Raw genomic sequence first — 21,108 nt, 5'->3', positions numbered from 1 at the left:
TTATGAATATTTATCTGCTATCTGTGTATTTTAGACAGCATAATTGCAAAAATGTATTTAATCTTTGATGTGGTTCACAGAGTGATCTTTCTTTTTCTATTCCCTGTGTGCGTACGTAAACGGGCACACAAAAACAGCAAACACTTGTGTTAATCCTGCCCCTCCCTTGCTGTCACCCGCTCCCTCTGGCTGCCTCCCACAATGACCCAGCTGCACCATCTAATGCAGGAGTATCTGAAATCTATAGTTGGACACAATCAGACACTAACACTTCCATCCCCTCTCTCGCTCTCTTTCTCTCTCTCTCAATCTGTCATTGTCTCTCCAGCTATTTCCTGTGGTGACCCCGGTGTACCCCCTAATGCAGTAGTGTCTGGAACCCGCAGCTGGACGTACAGTTCAGAGCTGCAGTACTCCTGCCTGCCTGGAGGGGTGTTGGTGGGCAACGCAACTCGCCACTGTCAGGAGGATGGCACATGGAGTGGAGCGCCACCATACTGCACTGGTAAATGTGCACTGGTCAATAAAGCAGCATGCCAACTGGTTTCCAGCTGGTAGAATTGCAGAGAGTAGATATTTAGTCAGTTATGCTGTCATGCATGTTGATACACCCTATTCTAAATGGAAGGCATGTCGGCTATACGTTTCACAGCATGTCTCTAAATCTAAAGCAATAATCCAGCAATCACACCCACTGAAATCACCAGCATCTACACTGCAACAGGGAAATGTGTGTCATGAGATTACAAGAAATTAGTTTTTGATGAAAGCATTCGCAGAGAAGCCTCTATACTATATGTATTTCTTCAACCATCAAAACAGTTGCCACAGTAAGCTTACCATTAGATGATGCTATTCATAGATCAGGCCACGTACGTAGAAATAAAAAACTACAAAACAACAAAACCCGTGTTGAGTTAGTGAGGAGAGAGATAAAAACTGGTTCAGCTGTCAAAAAATAGTATCATCCCATCTGGTGTAACAAAAATGAGCCATATCTCAGAAGAATGTCAGTATTACGATATCTCCAGTGTGTTGTTGCTTTAGCATCACACACTGCTTAATGTCAGATGTAGCCTGTACTGTGCTATATGACAATAACATGAAGTAACAAGAACTGACTAGAAAATATGGTCACAGTCTGGCTTCCTGTGTGTTTCAGACTTCCATATACATTTCAGCACTCACTTCTTAAACTGGGTTTGCTTTGGATTTTAGATCAGTGGGTATAATGAACTATTCAGATAATGACAGTGTTTGACTTTCTAACAGACCCTCCACTCACTACAGCAGGTCGTTACTCTTCACAATTTGTAAAATCTAGCCACATGGGCATGTATTACAGGAGAACTGAAAGTGAATTATCACATTTACGAAGTGACAAGATATAGTGAGATTACTGATAACTGTCTGATCCACTCCTTGCACATTGCATTCTTTTTTTCACACAGAAGTATTTTAAGAAAGCTTTTCAATATTTTTCAACATTCTTTATCACAGTAATGTAACAGTTCCAATGATTTCATTGCTGTTGCTAGGTCTAACGGGTGCATTGTGTTAACTACATCACCATTTGACAGTCATGCCATGTCAATATCTTGAAAAGATGGAATTGTCATTATCAATACAAAAAAATAATCTACAGATACAGAGAAATGGACTGATTTGGTAAAGCCTTGTGCTTCTTACCAATCTTCAATTTGATGAGAAGAAGAATACATTGAAAAAGCCTCAGTTCAGGAATGACTATCATAAAAAAAATAATCTGCTGAACTCTATGTAACCCAGCTTGAGCTGCATGTGTAAGAAACATCCAGGGGAAAATGAGGTGTTTTTACTACTCAGGTTCTAAGTGCTGCTCTACAGTAGGCTTACGCAGATCCCCCAACACTACAACTGATCGTTTCCAAACTCAGCATCAACTGTCTCAACAGCTGAAATGCAATAAGCTTACTCTGCTGGCCTCAGAATAGAATGCTCAGCGGGGCAGAATCCATCCTGCAGCTGAAGACCTCATTGAGATGCAAGACGCCACATTTGGAGCTGTACCCTGTTAAACTCACAAATCCCCACCGATGGAATTTAAGCTCCTAAAATTGTGACACGCTCAGTGCTTTTAATGCTAGAACAATTTGGTATAGCCTAAATGCAAAGTACAGTTTTGCAAAGTTTGTGTGTCTGGGTATGTGCCTTTACTCTCTCTCTCTCTCTCTCTCTCTCTCTCTCTCTCTCTCTCTCTCTCTCTCTCTCTCTATATATATATATATATATATATATATATATATATATATATATATATATATATATATATATATGGTGTGTGTGTGTGTGTGTGTCACTGTATATGAAAAGACTGAGTAGGCAAAATATTTGTGCATTTCCAACATCACGAATGCTTTTTTGTTGATGTTGAGGCTGTAGCATGGATGCACACATATCTTTATAGCATGCTGGCCCCAGTGAGAGACAACCTCTTAACCCTGTGTTTTACCATGGAGTTACATAAAGCCGGTAAGGAGCCCAGTAGACATCATCTGAATGCAGCCGTTGTTTCACGTTAAGTACATCGAGTGTATTCAGAGTTTCTGTGCATGTGGTTACATGTGTTTCTATGTTCCAAGTATATCTCCTATAGTAAGCACTGAGTGAGAAATCTTTGGTTGCTTCAGTGGTGTATGTGTGTCGGGCTGTTGGAATGGTATATTAACTTCATGTCTAATTTCTCTCTATAGGTATAAGTCCAGGAATCTGTGGAGACCCAGGGATGCCTCCCCATGGTGCCCGTCTGGGAGGGGAAGAATTTAAAACCAAGAGCCTGCTGCGTTTCAGCTGTGAGGCAGGATATAGTCTTAGTGGCTCAGCAGAGAGGACCTGCCTTCACAATGGCACCTGGAGCGGCACGCAGCCTGTCTGTCAAGGTAGGAAATCGTGACTTCACATGACTCCAGTAGTGTAGTGTAGCTATGTACATTTTCCTTACTGTACTTAGACAGGAACTTTGCAGATTTTCAACCAGCTGTGTATAACTACAATTTCATCTGCACCCAGAGCCCCTAACTCCTTTGCCAGCAAAAATCTGCCAAATGTGTTCACCTTAAGTGAATGTAGCCTTGGCCAGGAGGACTTGATGTCATCAGGCAGTACCCATCGTTCATTGGGTGTTTCGACCCTTATCCACAACACCCTCCAGATCGTGGGTCGGTAGTGGTGGCCAAGTCACTGCCCATCTACTCCTCCTGGCTTCCACCTTACTTCTCTGTCCTGCACCATAACCAGCACGAGGCTCTTTCTGCTGCCTCCCCCATCCTGCGAGCTGCTGTCTTTCTCTCCTTCCCTGTCATTCCAATGGCTATGAGCATTCTCCACCCTGAAGGAACAGGGAATCCTCTACAGCCACCCTCGACTGGGAACAGCCATGCCTGCCATCCTCCCCCCCTGCAGTCATGCAGAAGGTCTTGGTATTTGGCGCTCTTCCATTCAAAGGCCTGTTCACACCCCTCTTCCCATGGGACTGTAAGTTCTATGAGGATGATCTTTTTTGCCTCTTCTGACCACAGTATCATATCAAGCCTCAGGGTTGTCTGGACAATCCGGGGGAACTTCAACCTTCCTCCCAGGTCGACCTTCATTTCCCATGATTGGGCCTTTTGTAGCAAACAGGTTCATATTGTTGCTGTGGTTGGTGGCTTTTACCCCCCTCTTACAAACTGGATTGATGTTGTTTACCGAAGTGGTTGGCATTTCTTTTGTATCTCCTGCTCTAAAGTGTTAGTGAGTGTCATGGGCATCTTGTCCTGGCGCCACCTGTACCTTCCTTGGGTCCCCTCTCATGCCCCACTTGTGCAAGTTTGTTGGGGTTGGGAGCGTGTCATACACTGATCTCAGCAGGAAGGAGATGCGGAACGGCTCCTGTCTCCATAGGTCAGCCCAGGTTATCTTCCTCTTGGGAAGGTTCTCTTTGGTCCAGGCTCCTTGGGAAGCTAGCCCCACCACCCTTGACCTTCATCCTTCCTCTTCCAGATTCCGTACCTCCTCTGGAATCATGACTCTTCTGTCACTGGTTTCTACCTTCCTCCATTATTGGAAGTGGGAGGCTCCAAGACCCTGTATAGTCACATTGAGGGAGACAGCCCCTCGCACAATTTGATGAAACACGAACCACGATCCTGTTCATTATCTATTTCTCACCTAAAATGTTTTCAAAAGCACATTTGCTGTACTTTTTGTTCAGCTGTAAAACGATACTGTTAGTTGCAGTACATCAGCAGGAGTGTTCAGTGATCCGGTGCATCGCAGTGCATCCTAGTTGTTGTAGGCTAACTTTTGAGCTAATGGAAATGCCATATGGACCGCTATTCCACTACATCTAAATATTTAGACATTTTGATCTTAATTTTTTTTACCATACAACATCTTTAGATACTAGTTTCTTTTAAGAATACATTTTTTGTACCTTTCCTGTCCAATTAAAACCATGTATCTCCAAATTTGGTGATATTGAAATTTGCTTTTTGTGGCAAACTGAAGGATTTAGTTTTCCTCTAAGAGCAGATTTTATAGAATAAGCTGCAGCGCTGTAGATTAAAGGTTTTTTAGATAAGGTTTTGAATGCAGGACTTTTACCTGAAGTATTTTTACAGTACTTATACTTCATTGAGGGATCTGAATACTTCATCGACCACTGCCTGACTCATGTTGTTTCATAAAATTTGACTCTATTGAAAGAAAAATCTTTTGATGCCTGTATAAAAGCTTCATCTTATCACTTGGAGCTGTGGTCTTGAAATATCAAAGCAATGAATTTCTCCGCGAGTCAAAACAGATATTTATGGAGCTGTCATGTGTGGTATTCTATTTATATGCACCATTTATTGACCCTGTTTTATAGAAAAAGACTGCTGCTTCTTTTATGCAAGAGGCTTGGATTTGACAACATAACATATGCTGAACTGTCTGTTTAGAAAGCATCATGCATTTTGATACCAAGTTATCCTTGTCTCATTTGAGGTTACCTTTGGGTCCCAACCCAGATACTATAAAACACTGCTGTAAAAATAAACATTGCTGTAAAAGGAAGCCTTGCAGATTTGGTATAAACCCAGAGTGTATTTGTGGCATGTGGACTTAATTATTCAGCATTTTATTTGAAAATAAATCAGCTCAGCATCCAAAGTTGCACAGCTTAATCGCTTCTTTGGAGAATACAGTAGCATCAAGCTACTTGGCATGCTAGTGACGGTAAGCAACTAATCCACTACCAAACATAGCTTAGAGAACATTACATACATTATACACTGTGATTTATATATTTTGTGTAGGTAACACATACACATTGTTTGGATATAGTATATATCAATGTACTGAGATGGTTTTAAGTAATAAAGGTGAAATTAGTTTATATATGTATTTAAATGTTTGCTTTGTTCATTATTGAAGTATATAATCTTCACATGCAATTAATCACTGTCTATACTGTCGATAATTCACACAACGAACAAAAGCATGTTTTCTACCATTTTGACATGAGTAGTGATCTAACATGTTGACACATGTTCAAAGTGTGCAATTGTCTTTCCATAAAAAACAACCTCACAATTCACATACTGTACAGGGTTTATGGAATTAGCTGTTTGAGGCAAAAATATGAAGATTCAGGTTTGTGTGCGTGTGTGTATGTATGTGTGCATGTTTATATCAGTGCGCCCCAGATACAAAGGATTGAACTGTGTCACTCCTCACTGGCTGAGCTGGATGTTCCACAGCGCTGTAGTAATAAAGTACGTCCTATACAACAACAGTTTTCAAAGACACTCTTTAAACCCCTGGGAGTTTAGGGGAAATTAAAATCAGTCCCCATAGTGCTGTAGAGACACTGAAATCCTAAGCTGCCGCCTGTGTTGCCTTCCTTTTCCCAACTTTGTGTGGAAGGCTGAATAAAACACTGCTGACATTAACTCTATTGTAGTCTGACGCAGTCTTAAGATTTAGTTAGATTAATGGGCTGTTCAAGTAGTAATGTGAGGAGGAGTGAGTCATACAATTTCAGTGTGTTCCGCAATGTATTACCATCATTATACTAAATATAGAGTACTGAAAAGCATTAAAGTCACAATTAAATAAATGTCAAAAAGCTGCAGTGCATCTACTCACATATCTGAATGTATTTGTCTGCTAAATGGCAACGTTTCTTTAAAACATTTCATACTAACATGCCATGTATTTTGTTCAGTCATTTTCAGCTGATTCTTATAAAAAAGCAATGCAAATCCTCAATTGAATGTTGGTATTGCGCACTTCTGCAAACCAGATATGTTACATTTGTATGTTTCAACAATTCTACAATCCCATTCCCAATTTTTCATCCTACCCTTCATTTTTGAGAGCCAACTTGGCCTTACAGCAAAGTTATTAGGTGTAGTGGTTGAGATCTCCCTATATGAACTGGAACAACCCTACAAGGTCCTACATCATCAGCTGCTGTTGATGGCATTTATGCAAACCAACACCACCGACATTTCTGATCATCCTTAGCTTTGGTGATTTCTCGTGTTACAGTTCGCACACAGCCTCACACTATCATTAAGTCATCGAATGAAAAAGAAAACTGCGTTATGTGGCTACCAGCTGTGCTTTATAGGCTAAAACTTGCAGCCAGACTTGCAACCTAAACTGCCAGTCTGCAATGATATTAGAGCTGTTGGCTCACAAGGCCCACAATCTTTATTTCACGATCATCCCCTCCTCCAGACATGACAGTCAGCTCCTGTACATGTAATCTGAAGGTGATATAACACATACTGTATAAATGTTGATATAAGTGTGAAAATAACACATTTAACATAGCCATGATTACCTCTTAGAAATTGCTTTTTTGAAAACATTCAGAAAGTTAATAAAAAGCCATAATGTGATTTTCTTTCATGCCAGCAATCAATATTTCCAGATTGTATCTTATTTTGGCAAATTCAACCATCCACCAATAGTAAAAATGTAAGACACAGGACTCTCAGACTTAACTGAAGTAGTTGTGCAGCCTTGTGACAGTGTGCGATAGAGACTCTATGACAACAACTGATTTTTTCCTTCACCTTAGAGGTTGTGTCTGTTTGTGTGTGTGCATGCCAGTGTTTGTGTTACACTAATTATTTATGTCTGTCTACAGTTGTTTTTCATTAAGCTAATAGTGGTTAAAAGCTGATTCAGAAAGGATGAGGCATCTATCACTTGGACACAAACACAAAGAAATCCATACACACATCCATACGAAAACACACACACATGCACGGACGGTTGCTCACAGCAGGTATACTGATAATACTCGTAGACACAAACGAAGACACACACGCACTCTTGGATGGAGCTTTTATGGGCTCTAACTAATGAATGCGTCAATAGGTGTTTGATTGTTAAAGGCTGTCAGCTGTCATGATCTGATTAGTGAAATGTGCTGTGGTTGGTTGCTAATTCCTGTCTATTCTGTTAATGTGCTGTGCCAGCAAACTAAAGATTGATGAATCACTAGTTCAGAAAGGAGACGTAGCCACCCCCCCATCTGCATTCTCGTGTCAGTTTTGTTTTACAATGTAGGATGGATATGGATCCCTCTCTTCCCCACAAAAAAACAAACAAAAAAAAGTTGTTGTTGCTTCTTGTCCCGGAAAAAACAAAAAGGGATACCCTGAGATTCACTGTGGGAACAACACATTTTAGAGGCTTTAGTGTTGAGCCTGTGGAAAAAGCTGTGAAGACAAACACCAGTGTGGCTTATTGGAAGCTGTATGTCAAGCATACAGCTGATCTCATATTCTCAATATGCATTGACTGCGCTCTCGTCGCAGAGACTTTGTTCTCCCCAAGATAACTCAGGAAGGACGCTGTCCACAAGAACTGACTGATAATTAGCTTTACAACCCTGCTGCGTGACCAGTGTTTCCTTTTTCCATATTTTTTTCCTCACCAGCATTGGATGTTTTACCACAGTGATCTTGACATCGAAACCATGGTCACCATACATATTTTCAGACAGCATGTCGTGGTTTTTAGAAGGGCCAGTTTACTGCGTGGTTCACACCAAATGGGAATTAGTTCAAACCAAACTTTTTCGATGCGTTTTGACCTTTCATTCACATGTAAACAGTGTTTGAGTTCAGTGAAAATTGACCTTTACTCCACAGATACAGAGGAGTTTCAGATTATCGGTTATCAGTGTTTACTTCTGGCAGGAAGTAACTGAGATTTTTTATAAACAATGACGCAGACACCCACTTTCACTTCCTCATTGGGACTTATCAGTGTATGTAGCCTCATTGGCAAATTTGAACCTGAAGTATGTTATGATATTGGAGTATGGAGTTTGTACACTATCAGACTAGATGTAACATTCTCTATATTTAGAAAGACACAAATACGATGATAATACGATGATGGAAAAGAGAGACAAAACTGCCTTGTCATGTTTGTCCTGTTACAGGAAAAAATATCCTGTTGCCTTGGTATCTGTAATCAAAACTAAGAAAACAAATATGTGAAGAGTAAGTAAAAATAAAAATCGTTCATAGTGTTTTCTGTAACTGAGAAACCAAGCGCAGAGTATACCATCTGCTTCCTGTTTACGCCAGCATGCTCAGTGTACATGAATGGTGATTTGGAATGCATTTTCAGGTGTTTGAATGGAAGGAGATTTTTTTTGATTCAGTGCTGAAACGCTCATCTTTATGGAGAGCTTTTTTTTCAAACTTCTTTTTCAAAACTACCCTTGTATGAATGGGCTACACCTGAGGCTCAGTGTTGTGGCTGTATTACCAGCCTCTAGCATACAACTGGAGTACTGTACATCTGCCATTCAGTGCTGGGAATCAGTCCAACAACCTTTAGTTATTAATCAGCCTCACTACCTCCAGGACACATTCAGAGTTATTTCCAGCTGACTCCGGTGATAATCTCATTATTGCAGCCCACAGCTGATCAGCCTTGAGTGACAGCAAGACAGTATTGCTCACACTGATATTATCACTGTGATTAATCACCGCTGTTTAATATTTCCTCATTTCTCAGCTGTATCCTGTGGTAACCCTGGCACCCCAGCACACGGCAGAATTGTCTTCAGTGATGGCATCACCTTCGGCAGCTCGGTGGCTTACGCATGCTGGGAGGGCTTCAAAACATCAGGCCTGACCACCAGACACTGCACAACAAACGGAACATGGACAGGACAGCCCCCAGACTGCACTGGTAGGTTATAGGCTCAATACAATTGCTTCATTGTTACCTATTATTGTCATTAATAGCAGGAGGTGTGGTCATTTTTATGCTTCATTATTATTCATTAGCTGTAACACTACAAGTACTGCTGCAGATAGTATTAATATTGTTGCATGCATAGTAGTATTTTTTAGTAAACAATCTAGGAGATGTTTAATTTGTGCATGGACTGGTCAGCCTGCTGCTGTGCAGGTACAATTGTTGTTTTGAGAGTTCCACTTATTTAGCTTAACAGAACCAGTCAGAGATTGAGGTGGAAGGGGAGAAATAGAAGCAGGGTTGTGTTTCGGGGAAGTTGGCATGGGCAGTCTCTAAGAAAGTTGAGCAGGAGGACGAGGTTTAAGGGCCAGCATGGAAAAATAAAAACATCGGACTACATTCAAAAGCACAATGAGTTATTGGTGCATTACTACACTACTGTTGGACTGCTGGAACAACACCATCTGACAGAAAAATAGACACTTCACATAAAGTATTCATGACATGCAAACTTTCTCTCATCCTCTTCAGTGATCAGTTGTGGGGACCCTGGGCCACTAGCCAATGGGATCTATCTAGGAAGAGAGTTTACTTACAACCATACAGTGATCTACCGCTGTAACCCTGGTCACCTGATGGAACCACCTGGACCTGGACGCAGCCTTCTGCGCTGCACTAAAGATGGAACCTGGAACCAAACCAAACCCAGCTGTAAAGGTAAGAAGAGCTGACACTCACGGCCAAAGTGATGCCAAAAAAAATTGATTTGATTGATTACAGTACAGATTATGCTTATTCACATCCATGACAGCAGTAATTGTAATTGTTCAAAGTAAAGAAATATATATACATAGCCAGTTTTGCGCACATTTTTCATAAGCATTCCTTAATTCAAGTATTTTGAATAATACTCAATAAATCCTTTTACATAATTACCGTGCCAAAACAAGGCCAATGAAGTAATGAATATAAAGATAACATAAAAAAAAACAAACATGAAAACAGAAAAAAAAACAATACAAAAAGTAGAAACCCAAGGCCAGAATATACAAACACAACACTAACAGCAAACATCACACTGCTTTCCAAAAATAGTTCAGTAGATTCAGTAACAACAATCAGCAGCACTACTTAATAAACAAAATGGGACTCAAACATGTAAGAAAGCACATAAAATAAACTATATGTCATCTTATGAAAATCTAAATGTAAAACTAGCCACTTTAATGACCATGAATGAAAAAATGAGAGATGATGTTGACATCACATTGTTTAAAGAATATTTGATTTTAAGGCTGCCGTATGCATAGTTTTCTGATTACAATGAGTGTTAAATAGCTCTGTATTCCAATAGTAATCCCTGCTCATGCAAGAGATAAACACGTTTTCTGTTACCCCTGCCCACTTTATCCAATCAGGAAAGAGAACTCCATAAAGAGGCGGTCTTGTCTGCTCAAGTAACTTGCAGTGAGCAGGATCGTCCTGCTCTGGTACCTACACTATATTACCAAAAGTATTCGCTCACCCATTCAAATGATCAGAATCAGGTGTTCTAATCACTTGGCCTGGCCCCAGGTGTATAAATTCAAGCACTCAGGCATGCAGACTGTGAAACAAGACATTTGTGAAAGAATGGGCCGCTCTCAGGAGCTCAGTGAATTCCAGCGTGGAACTGTCATAGGATGCCACTTGTGCAACAAATCCAGTCGTGAAATTTCCTCGCTCCTAAATATTCCACAGTCAACTGTCAGCTCTATTATAACAAAATGGAAGCGTTTGGGAACAACAGCAACTCAGCCACGAAGTGGTAGGCCACGTAAAGTGACGGAGAGGGGTCAGCGGATGCTGAAGCGCATAGTGCAAAGAGGTCGCCGACTTTCTGCACAGTCAATTGCTAGAGAGCTACAAACTTCATGTGACCTTCAGATTAGCCCAAGTACAGTACGCAGAGAGCTTCATGGAATGGGTTTCCATGGCCGAGCAGCTGCAGCCAAGCCACACATCACCAAGTGCAATGCAAGGCGTCGGATGCAATGGTGTAAAGCACGCCGTCACTGGCCTCTAGAGCAGTGGAGACGCGTTCTCTGGAGTGATGAATCACGCTTTTCCATCTGGCAATCTGATGGACGAGTCTGGGTTTGGAGGTTGCCAGGAGAACGGTACATTTCAGATTGCATTGTGCCAACTGTGAAATTTGGTGGAGGAGGAATTATGGTATGGGGTTGTTTTTCAGGAGCTGGGCTTGGCCCCTTAGTTCCAGTGAAAGGAACATTGAATGCTTCAGGATACCAAAACATTTTGGACAATTCCATGCTCCCAACCTTGTGGGAACAGTTTGGAGCGGGCCCCTTCCTCTTCCAACATGACTGTGCACCAGTGCACAAAGCAAGGTCCATAAAGACGTGGATGACAGAGTCTGGTGTGGATGAACTTGACTGGCCTGCACAGAGTCCTGACCTGAACCCGATAGAACACCTTTGGGATGAATTAGAGCGGAGACTGAGAGCCAGGCCTTCTCGACCAACATCAGTGTGTGACCTCACCAATGCGCTTTTGGAAGAATGGTCAAAAATTCCTATAAACACTCTCCTCAACCTTGTGGACAGTCTTCCCAGAAGAGTTGAAGCTGTAATAGCTGCAAAAGGTGGACCGACATCATATTGAATTCTATGAGTTAGGAATGGGATGGCACTTCAGTTCATAGAATGAGTAAAGGCAGGTGAGCGAATACTTTTGGTAATATAGTGTATATTGGCAATGGTGAAAGACAAAAAGGTTCCAGTTTCAGCACTGTCCGTGATGGCCGATAGTGCCAAACAGGCCAAGGGATGCAAAAGGCTTGAAGAAAGGAAAAGGCAAAGAGAGCTGCCTCAAAAAAAAAAAAAAGAAAGGAGTTCTGCAGGTGGTGACGTAGAGAGGAAGGAGGGGACTGCAAAACAGACAGGATGTTAGCTAAAACGACAGCAACTTTAAGTAGCATTTTATCCTTGATTCAGTGATACTTTGCTCTGTTTTTCTATGAGATGCAAGCTACTGGAATATTTTTTAAAAGCATTTTCTTAGATTGTATACTGCAGTTGAACACTATATAAAACTTTAACTGGAGGTGGTAAATGTGTCAAGTCACAGGGAAGCAGAAATATTCTAATAACAAGGTACTTAACACTGAAGAATAACAATGGCAGTTACTGTTAAAGATCTGTACAACTGAAGCAAAAACACAATAACAAGAGACAATTTAAATAACAGTATTTTAATTCGAGCTGCTTCAGTAAAATAACAGATTGCAACTTCAACATTACATTAGACAGAGGCCAGGGGAAGTTGAACATTGCTCCTTGCATTTACCAAGTGTTAAATTAAGGTTTATTTCCTGACACCCTTCTTTTTTCCACAAACACAAAGAGGAAAATAAAAAATAAAAAGGAATGCATTAAAATGAAATGAGTCACAGTTTTACAACAGCCCGTATTTAGAGTTCAGACTGTGATACTCAACAACAGTAAAAGGGAATGTTTCCTGAGATCCTCCCTGCCGCTTCTTCCCACAAAGAGAAAATCTCCTGCTGGCTCCTGCAGTTGCAGAGGCTTTGAACTGAGATGAAAAAACTTAGAAAGCCGGCAGAGAGGCTACTGAGAGGAACCAGATAGAGAGATGCAGAGAGAAGGAAAACAGAGGAGTAAAAGAGACTGTAGGTGGTAGAGAATGAGACTGAGGCCGGAAATTGAAAAGGGAAAATTAGAAGGAAAGGGGAATAATGGGAGAGATAAAGGTGTGAGAATGCTGCAAGTCCTTTATCTTTTCTTGTTTCTCTTCCTTTTGTTCCTCCCCAGTCTTTTCTTCTTTGCCCTCCTTTGCTCCCCACTTTTCTCCTCTTGTTTAAGTTCTTCTTCTACTGTTCATGTGTTTCTGTTCAGCTCCCCTGTTTTCATACCCTCAGTTTTTCTCACACTTCAAACAGTCCACAAGTCTTCATTTGATCCTGTTTTGGAACAACAGCTTCCTTCGCACAGACACACACACATGCACACACAGGAACTTATTGAATGAGGGAGTTGTAAGCCATAAAAGTGTAGCTTGACAGGCTAAATGAATCAAGTGAGGAGGAAGGAGAGATTGAGCAAGCGAAGCAATGCAGAGGAATCATTGGAGAAGGAGGGAAAGAAAGAAGGAGTAAAGGAGGAGAGAGGGAGAGGAAGAATCGAAGGGATGAAGAGCTGTAGTGGAAGAAAATACTAGATAACAGCTAAAGGAGACACAATAAATAGTAACACAGAGATTAAGAAAGAAAGAAAATGGGCGGTGCAAAGAGAGAGAGAGTCAAGTGGATGAATAAAAAGGGGTTAAGAGAGAATGTGATGAGCCATCAGTGGGGCTATAAGGAGTAAGCGACAGAGCAGCAAGCGAGAGAAAGGAAGCAAGTGATGGGAGAAACAAAGAGAGGCAAATCAATACCTGCCCCCAAACCTGTAAACACACAGTGAGAAAAGGGATTAAGCCCATAAAATGTGTTGGCTGGGTGAATAGCGCCAAGAGAGATATGCCTAAAAGACGAGGGAAAAGGGAGAGAGAGGCAGTAATGGTGTGAGACCAAGAGAGCAATGAAAGAACATAAAAGAGGAGTGGAGCTGGGGCAGAAGAATGGGGAAGAAAGGTGCAACGGAGTAAAAGAAGAAGAGCTAGAGGGAGAAAAGTAGGAAGACGGAGCAGAGGCATGGGACCAAAGCGTAAGAAAGAACAGAGTGTAGAGACGTAAGAGGAGACAAGAAAGGGTGGGGAAAGCAGAAGAAGTCAATGATCGCAGTGACAGAGGGAAGAGCGAAGGTGTGCAAGCAAACAGGGATGAGAGTTACTCCTCCACACTCATGTGAAGCCAACCCAGTCTATTCACAACAAAGGAGACACGCAAAGAGAAAATAAAAGAGTTCAGAAACCCTTAATTACAGACACAAGTGTTCTTTGGGCATCAGAGACCTGCAGAAATATTGTTCTGGAATATTAACTGCTGAAGTCAATAAGAGTGTTTTACTCTATTTTTAGACAGCTGGCGTTTGATCCTGAACAACAAACTTGTTTTTAGAAACCACTCAATTATTAACTTGAATCCCCACTAGCTCCCAGCTAGCCACCAGCTATTGTTACTGGAGTCACGCTACTAAAAATAATTGAGGGCAAGATATAAGAAAGTGGATTTGCAAAAGTCTTGTGAGCAGGTGTGTAGATTTGTTTTAATGAGACCAACAATAGGCAGAACACGTTGTGGAGTGGAGAAAACTAACTGGAGAAATCAAACACCTTTTTGCATGTCTGGGAGGATGACTTTGGGGAGAAGCAAGGCTTTTTCAGGACACTGGTGACAAACCAAGCTAGAATTAGGCAGCTGATTAGTTTGCTACAAGCACCCACAGTTGCCTGGAAACGAAACGATGATACAAACAAAAGATGTTGTTTTAGTTGATCCCAACAATTTTTTGTTAATGGCACTTTGATTCTGCATCTAAAAGGTGGTAATACAACATAGAAACAGCAAAGAGACTGACAAAATTAGAAGATTCATGTGAAAAATCAGGAATTGGAGGGAGAGGGCGAGCAAATCAAATTACAGAAAGTAGGAATAATCAAACATAGATGGAGGGACGGTGTCCTTATGGTGTATATTAAGTATAATTTATGAACAACTTTTTTTCCATAAATTGATCTGTATGTTTTTCTCCTGCGTATTGCTGCAGCTGACTATATACACATCATGTATGAGTTGTGTGTGCATGTCTGTTTGTGTCTCTGTGTCTCTCTCACTCTCTGCATGCTCGTGTGCACTGTATATCATCATAGCAGAGTGAATGGAGCGTGAAACCATCTGTCTCCTGGTTAGATGAGAATTACACTGACTTTATTAGATGTTTGAAACCATGCAGATGGTTATCATTATCTTAGGGAGATAGGCTCATGCACGCACACACAGATGTTTATCAGGGTGTTATGAAGTTATATGCATAGACATCTCACACAACACGCACACACGTGTAAACACACACGCACAGGTGCTTGTAATCATTTACTGTGGGTTCTTAAAATCTTGTGAAGCTATCTAAACAATATGTTCTGATATTATGGTACACTTCATACTCTGTGTTTAACAGATGCTTTTTAATGCAAATGAATCGACTTGATCCACTGGACTGTTTGATATCAGCATTTGTGCACATGGGCAGTTACGAAACCAAGTTTCGAAGTAGCTGTAGGTCTGTGTGAATCATTAGCATTACATAAATAGAGATCCCTCATAGTGACTCTCAAGCATAAATATGCATTTCTTCCTAAAATCCCCAATGTAGGACAGCATTTCAAAAGAAGGAGGTTGATGGGAAAGTTGTGTTTTGTATAATATTGCCAGCATATAATTTAGCAGACTTGAGAAAAACAATGTCACAGTTAGCTCTCAGTCAGAAATGGCATCACAGAAAATGCAAATGTCCTTTCAGAAATTCTCAGTCCATATGGTGACCAATGATCATCTTTATGCCAAGAAACTAAAATGCGGTGACCTCAGTCATCTGCTGCTTTAAGACAGTGAATAGCCATATGGTCATCACTGCTGACAGTTACATTTGCTGTTCTTTTTTTTCTTTGACTTGATGTCGCATCTCCCATGTGGAGCCATTTTGTCAAGTTGTTAACGTATTTAAGGAGGCACGTGTTTACTCTACATGAGAGATTAGAGAGGGGGAAGACCGGAGTGGGGCTCGTTGGTCAGCATTATGTGTCGTTGTCCTGCTTTTGCCTGGTGTATGCTGAATATGACACTGTCTGGATTTTGTAAATGTTGCAATTCCTTCAAAGGTTCATTGTTTTATTTGTTGGTTCATATCTTTCACATCTTTGGGCTACATATCCACCAGGGACAGGTCTAAACTGTTCTTTTGTCTTTGTGACTTTGACAGCCTGATATCTAATCATGTTATTAGGTGTTGATTTATTTGGCTCTGTTAAAGATAAAATTGCAGATGTTAGCAAAGGATCAAATGAAGTATAAATATCCCACTGGAACAATATTAGGTCTTGGTGGAATACTGTTTATTTAAACTGTTAAACTGTTTTGTACTGCTTGGAAGGACCAATATCAGAGTTTATAAATACATGTATTCAAATGTCTATGTAAGTAAAACGGTTTTGCATCAAAATTAGGTTCTTGTGCATGTAAGAGATCTTGAAAGTTCAGGTCAAAAGTCTGCACTAACAGAAGCTCCACTATCACTTCTTCGGAAACACCTCATCAGTAGTTCAGTAGACAGCATAGTGCATTCTGTAGAGGACAGATGGTATTAAACTAACAGAAACACACCTATAATCACAGGTAACAGATGTATTTAGTTAGTGCGAAACTGAGCACCTGCTGGAGAGAACAGACAAGTTGTATACCAACACATATGCATACACACACACACACCCACACACAGGAATGACCAGTGCAGAGATTCCAGAATAGGACCTTCATGCTCCTGAGGCAGCAGTGTAAAGCACAAGCTATCAGTATTTCTGTATGTGATCTTTTACATCTGTGTGTTGTTTAGTGATCCAGTGTGGACCTCCTCCTCAAGTACATCATGGGAAGGTGGAAGGAACCGACTATTCATGGGGATCAAGTGTTAGCTACAGTTGTTTCCATGGTTATCAGATGTCCACGCCTTCTGTGTTGACATGTGAGGGGAATGGGACGTGGACAGGAGACGTACCACAATGCCTGCGTGAGTAGCGAGCTGCTGCTTAGTTACTTCAACTGTTTCCCCTTTCAGAAATGTTAGCAGTTAACACAAAGTCCTGAATGTGTCTGTTGTCTCACTGAAGCTGCACTGTGTGGAGATCCGGGCTCTCCTGGAGGAGGATTCAGAGAGGGGAACGTCTTTTCCTTCCGGTTAGTAGTTAGATTTAGCAAGAGCAGACTCGCACAGACACAGTTTTTTTTAATTTGTTTATTTATGGTAATTTAGATGGGTGTGCAATAACAACACGCAATTAATGTTGCAGAAAGGCCATGAGGCTTTGTGAAGTACCTTTGCTTGATTAAAATAATTTGTGCAAACCTTGTGGCGGCCTGCTGTGGCTGCTTTTTTAATCACTATATGCCTACAGACATACTGTCACTCAAACAGGATTGTCACTTTGGCTGTATAAACTAAAATTGATGCTGATCATTACTGGGAGTTAATGTGCATGCTTCACAATACAAGGTTTGTAACTTGTACGGTGTAGTCGCTCTTTATAGTGAAAACACCTCAGGAAGGGTTGTTGTTTCTTTAAAGTTTCAAAATGTGGCTAAAGATAGATTCGACATTTTTTGGCCCAGTGTCTTGATGTCACTTTGAAACAGTGCAAGGACAAAATGCATTTTGATTTGTGAGCAAAACAAGAAAACACTGTAAGCCAAAGGTGAGCTGGTTAGATAAACAACTGAAGAATACTGTCGCACATACATCACACCGTGCTTAAAATGATAAGATGGAAACAAAGCCATGTTTTATTATTGCTCATTACTTCTTATTGTTATTTTTATATGTGTGAAATTAAATATGTGTTTCCCTATGCAGGTCAGAGGTCAGGTTCTACTGCCATACACCCTACTTGCTGGTAGGCTCTGTCTCCAGAGTTTGTCAAGCTGATGGGATTTGGAGTGGCCAGCAACCAGCCTGCATAGGTAATAAAAAAAACTACAACCACAAGAACACCAAATCACCTCTGGCCTCAAACACACTTCGACCGCATGTGTTTTATCTAATCAGTATACTGCCATGATGATGATTAGATTAGCACTGGGTAAAAAACATGTTATTTACTATTGGCTAAAGTTATTGTCAAGCAAAGTCAGATCAGTTCATGCAACCTAGAGTGACAAACAATAAATGTCATCATATGGCATTTACAGTATGTAGTGACACTGCATTACAGAGAACTAGCATCGAACACGAAGGGTAGATGACTGTGGTGTGACATTCCCTTACAATATTTAATTTTAAGTCAGTTCCAACAAATGCCGAATAGATTTCTTTAAAATTACTCTGTCACGACTGACATGAAATCACTGGCTGGGAATGAAGTTTTCTTTTTACACCGCAAATCTTCCTTGTGCTCAAATTTGAAGAAAATAATGAATATCATAGTCAGTAATGCACCTTACACCCTGTTGCATTGGACACAGAACAATATGCATACATGAGAAAACAACATAATATAATTGTTTGTGTAAATCTGAAATATTTTATTTACTTCAAAGAAAAAAACATTTCATCAGCAAGTTATGAAAAATACTATGTGAAATGAGATTATTGGTAAATACGATTGGGGAGCTTAGACTTGAGCTCATTTTAGCGTTAGTATTCCTCAGCGGCTAGAGCTGAAGATATTATCTAATCAATAGATGAAGTGTGTAGTTTTGATGTCTCTATTTGCTTTCTATAAAGATTTTATCTTGGAAAGCAGCCCCTCATTTTTTGATGTAAAATGTAAGGTTTTTGTGGCAACTGTTCTAAAAGCATTAAGCTTATTTTGGGACAAGTTGTGATAAAAGATGTATAATTGTGTAACAGCTGAAGTGGAAAAGCAGTCTTGTAGCAAAACCATGGCAATCACAGAACATCTATCATGTCCACGGCTATAAATAACTGTCATAGATAACTATGAAATATAGCCATGGTTGTACCATTGCGCCCTGACCAGTGCTGAATTCTTCTAACTTTCTTTGTTAATTACTGCTGTATAATGGTCTATTTTCCCTATACATTATTTTGAGAACTAGAAGCTCCAACTGGGGTTGAAACTATCAAAGAACATTGTTCTGCATTTTTGCCGAACTAATACCTTACTTCAGATTTTCCATTTTGTGTGGCTTTATACACTTAATCACATTTCAGAGGAAAATGTTGTTCTTTCTACTTTAATACAGTTACGTAATTTTCATCCACTTTACACTAGTCTGACTCATGGTCCTTCAAGTAACTTGGCAGATAAAGGCTTTTATTTTCTTTTTTTTTCAATACAACATTTATGTCCATAGAATCCCTGTTGATACTCCTAATACCCAGAATGCTTTTGCTTTGACTGATTCTAGTAGCTGCAAGATACTAATCTTAGTTAAAAAAAAAAACAATTGTAAGTGTGTTTAGGACATCAGTAAGCTTATGTATGAAATATCACAATGCTTCTTCTGTGTGTGTGTGTGTGTGTGTGTGTGTGTGTGTGTGTGTGTGTGTGTGTGTGTGTGTGTGTGTGTGTGTGCGTGCGTGTGTGCGTGCGTGTGTGCGTGACTGTGTGTGAAGACCCAGCCTTCAACAGCTGTCGTGACCCAGGAACTCCAGCCTACGGTATCCCAGTCATGGCCCAGGGCTTTCAGGTAAGAAATACATCCATTGACTTTGTACTTAATAAAACTACTGCGTAATCCTACAACTTACATAAAACTTAAAATGCATGCATTTCTCTATGTAAAGTCAAACAGTTGTTAAATTACAACTTGCAGATCTATGTCCGTCAGAAGGTTTGGGTTTCAGTGTTGAGAAAATCAACTTGTGGAGGAGCTGTTAAAAGGATGTAACTATGAGTAAATGAGACCATTAAAGAGACCATGAAAATAAATAGCACCAGTAATTTACTGCTTTTATGTGATCTAAGGATGCACCAAGGAAAGTATTCAAGTATCAAGGGGGTTGCAATGATGCGAGCAGGTTGACCAAGTGGATGAATAATAAACTCTATCTCATTTAAAATAAGAATAAGAAATAACGAGCCAGCAAAGTCTTTACAAACAGGCCTAATGTGAAGGCTAGTTTGGAAGAAGACCAGATTTCTAGGGACTGAATTTATCAGATGAAAGAGAGAGGCAATATTTTCTTTCATCTTAGGGACCAGGCTGTCTAGAACACAGATAAGAACCCGTTGATAGAAAAGACTGGCCACACAATTCATAGTGGAATTTAAGCAAACCTGCAAATCCTTCAATTTGTGGTGGTATAATTGGATGTAATCCACATGTCATATTTCCCCTGACATCCTTGCACAGAGAGGAAGGGGTCTCCAGCACATTATGCAGCACTGACATCCATTTAAAGAGAAAATGATTTTAACAAGGGGGGTATTTTGTTTTTTTTGTTTGTTTGTTTTTTGTTTTTAGATTTGGCCTTGAGTTCAATCATTTTCTTTAATGTATATTGACAGCAAGATGATTTGAATTTAATGACAACTGCTGCATTTCTTTAGAAGCTAAGTTGTTTACAGCAGAAAAAGAGGAGTGTTTATTGTGCTTTTATATCCTGTAGGTTGGAAGTAAAATTTCCTTCAAGTGCCGCAAAAACTACCACATCCTTGGTTCCACCACAAGAACTTGCCTAGAAAACCTCACCTGGAGTGGAACTCAACCTGAGTGCATAGGTAAGATTTAACTTTGTCTGTTGTTGTCTGTTATTACTCTGTGGATAGGGCCCTGTGATTTCCGCGGACGGAATCGAGGAATTGGCCGATTAAAAAGGAATCTACTTTTTAACGCAGAATATCGTGGAATTTGAGATAATTTCACTGACATGATGTTTTTGTGTGGAAGTGGAACGTATGTATAGGGAAAACTGCACGGAAGGAAGCAAATCTGGGTGCTCCCCTCCCCACAGACTGAGCCCTCCCCCAGTCAAAACAGTGTAAGCATGGCAAAGCAGCTGCCCACGGCTCCGTCTTCGTCGGTGAAAAAAAGGAGAAACTTGACATTTACCCCTCAGTACAGAGCCGAGCAGTTCCCGAACGAAGCAGACCTGAGAAATCATAATTAAAGGTGTAATGCGTCAGAGTTAGCCACCTGTCTGATTCATATTATCAGCATATGTTACCAGA

At 40.5% G+C, this 21,108-nt stretch overlaps 1 protein-coding gene across 7 annotated transcripts in view; it reads left to right on the top strand.

The window, feature by feature from the left end:
* LOC119017738 (CUB and sushi domain-containing protein 1-like) overlaps window positions 1-21,108 on the top strand; it is a 405,003-nt gene that overhangs the window by 365,805 nt on the left and 18,090 nt on the right. For all 7 annotated transcript variants that reach the window (XM_037094673.1, XM_037094672.1, XM_037094678.1 and 4 more), the window contains 9 exons: window positions 329-505; window positions 2,733-2,918; window positions 9,055-9,231; window positions 9,772-9,957; window positions 16,812-16,985; window positions 17,086-17,152; window positions 17,826-17,932; window positions 19,551-19,624; window positions 20,547-20,658. In XM_037094673.1, the coding sequence (XP_036950568.1) occupies window positions 329-505; window positions 2,733-2,918; window positions 9,055-9,231; window positions 9,772-9,957; window positions 16,812-16,985; window positions 17,086-17,152; window positions 17,826-17,932; window positions 19,551-19,624; window positions 20,547-20,658 (1,260 nt within the window). The remainder of the gene's footprint in view (window positions 1-328; window positions 506-2,732; window positions 2,919-9,054; window positions 9,232-9,771; window positions 9,958-16,811; window positions 16,986-17,085; window positions 17,153-17,825; window positions 17,933-19,550; window positions 19,625-20,546; window positions 20,659-21,108) is intronic.

The sequence above is a fragment of the Acanthopagrus latus genome, chromosome 4, assembly GCF_904848185.1.
Source record: "Acanthopagrus latus isolate v.2019 chromosome 4, fAcaLat1.1, whole genome shotgun sequence".
Taxonomy (NCBI): Eukaryota; Metazoa; Chordata; class Actinopteri; order Spariformes; family Sparidae; genus Acanthopagrus; species Acanthopagrus latus.
The sequence above is the reverse complement of the archived record's forward strand: the minus strand, read 5'-3'. Positions and strand labels throughout refer to the sequence as shown.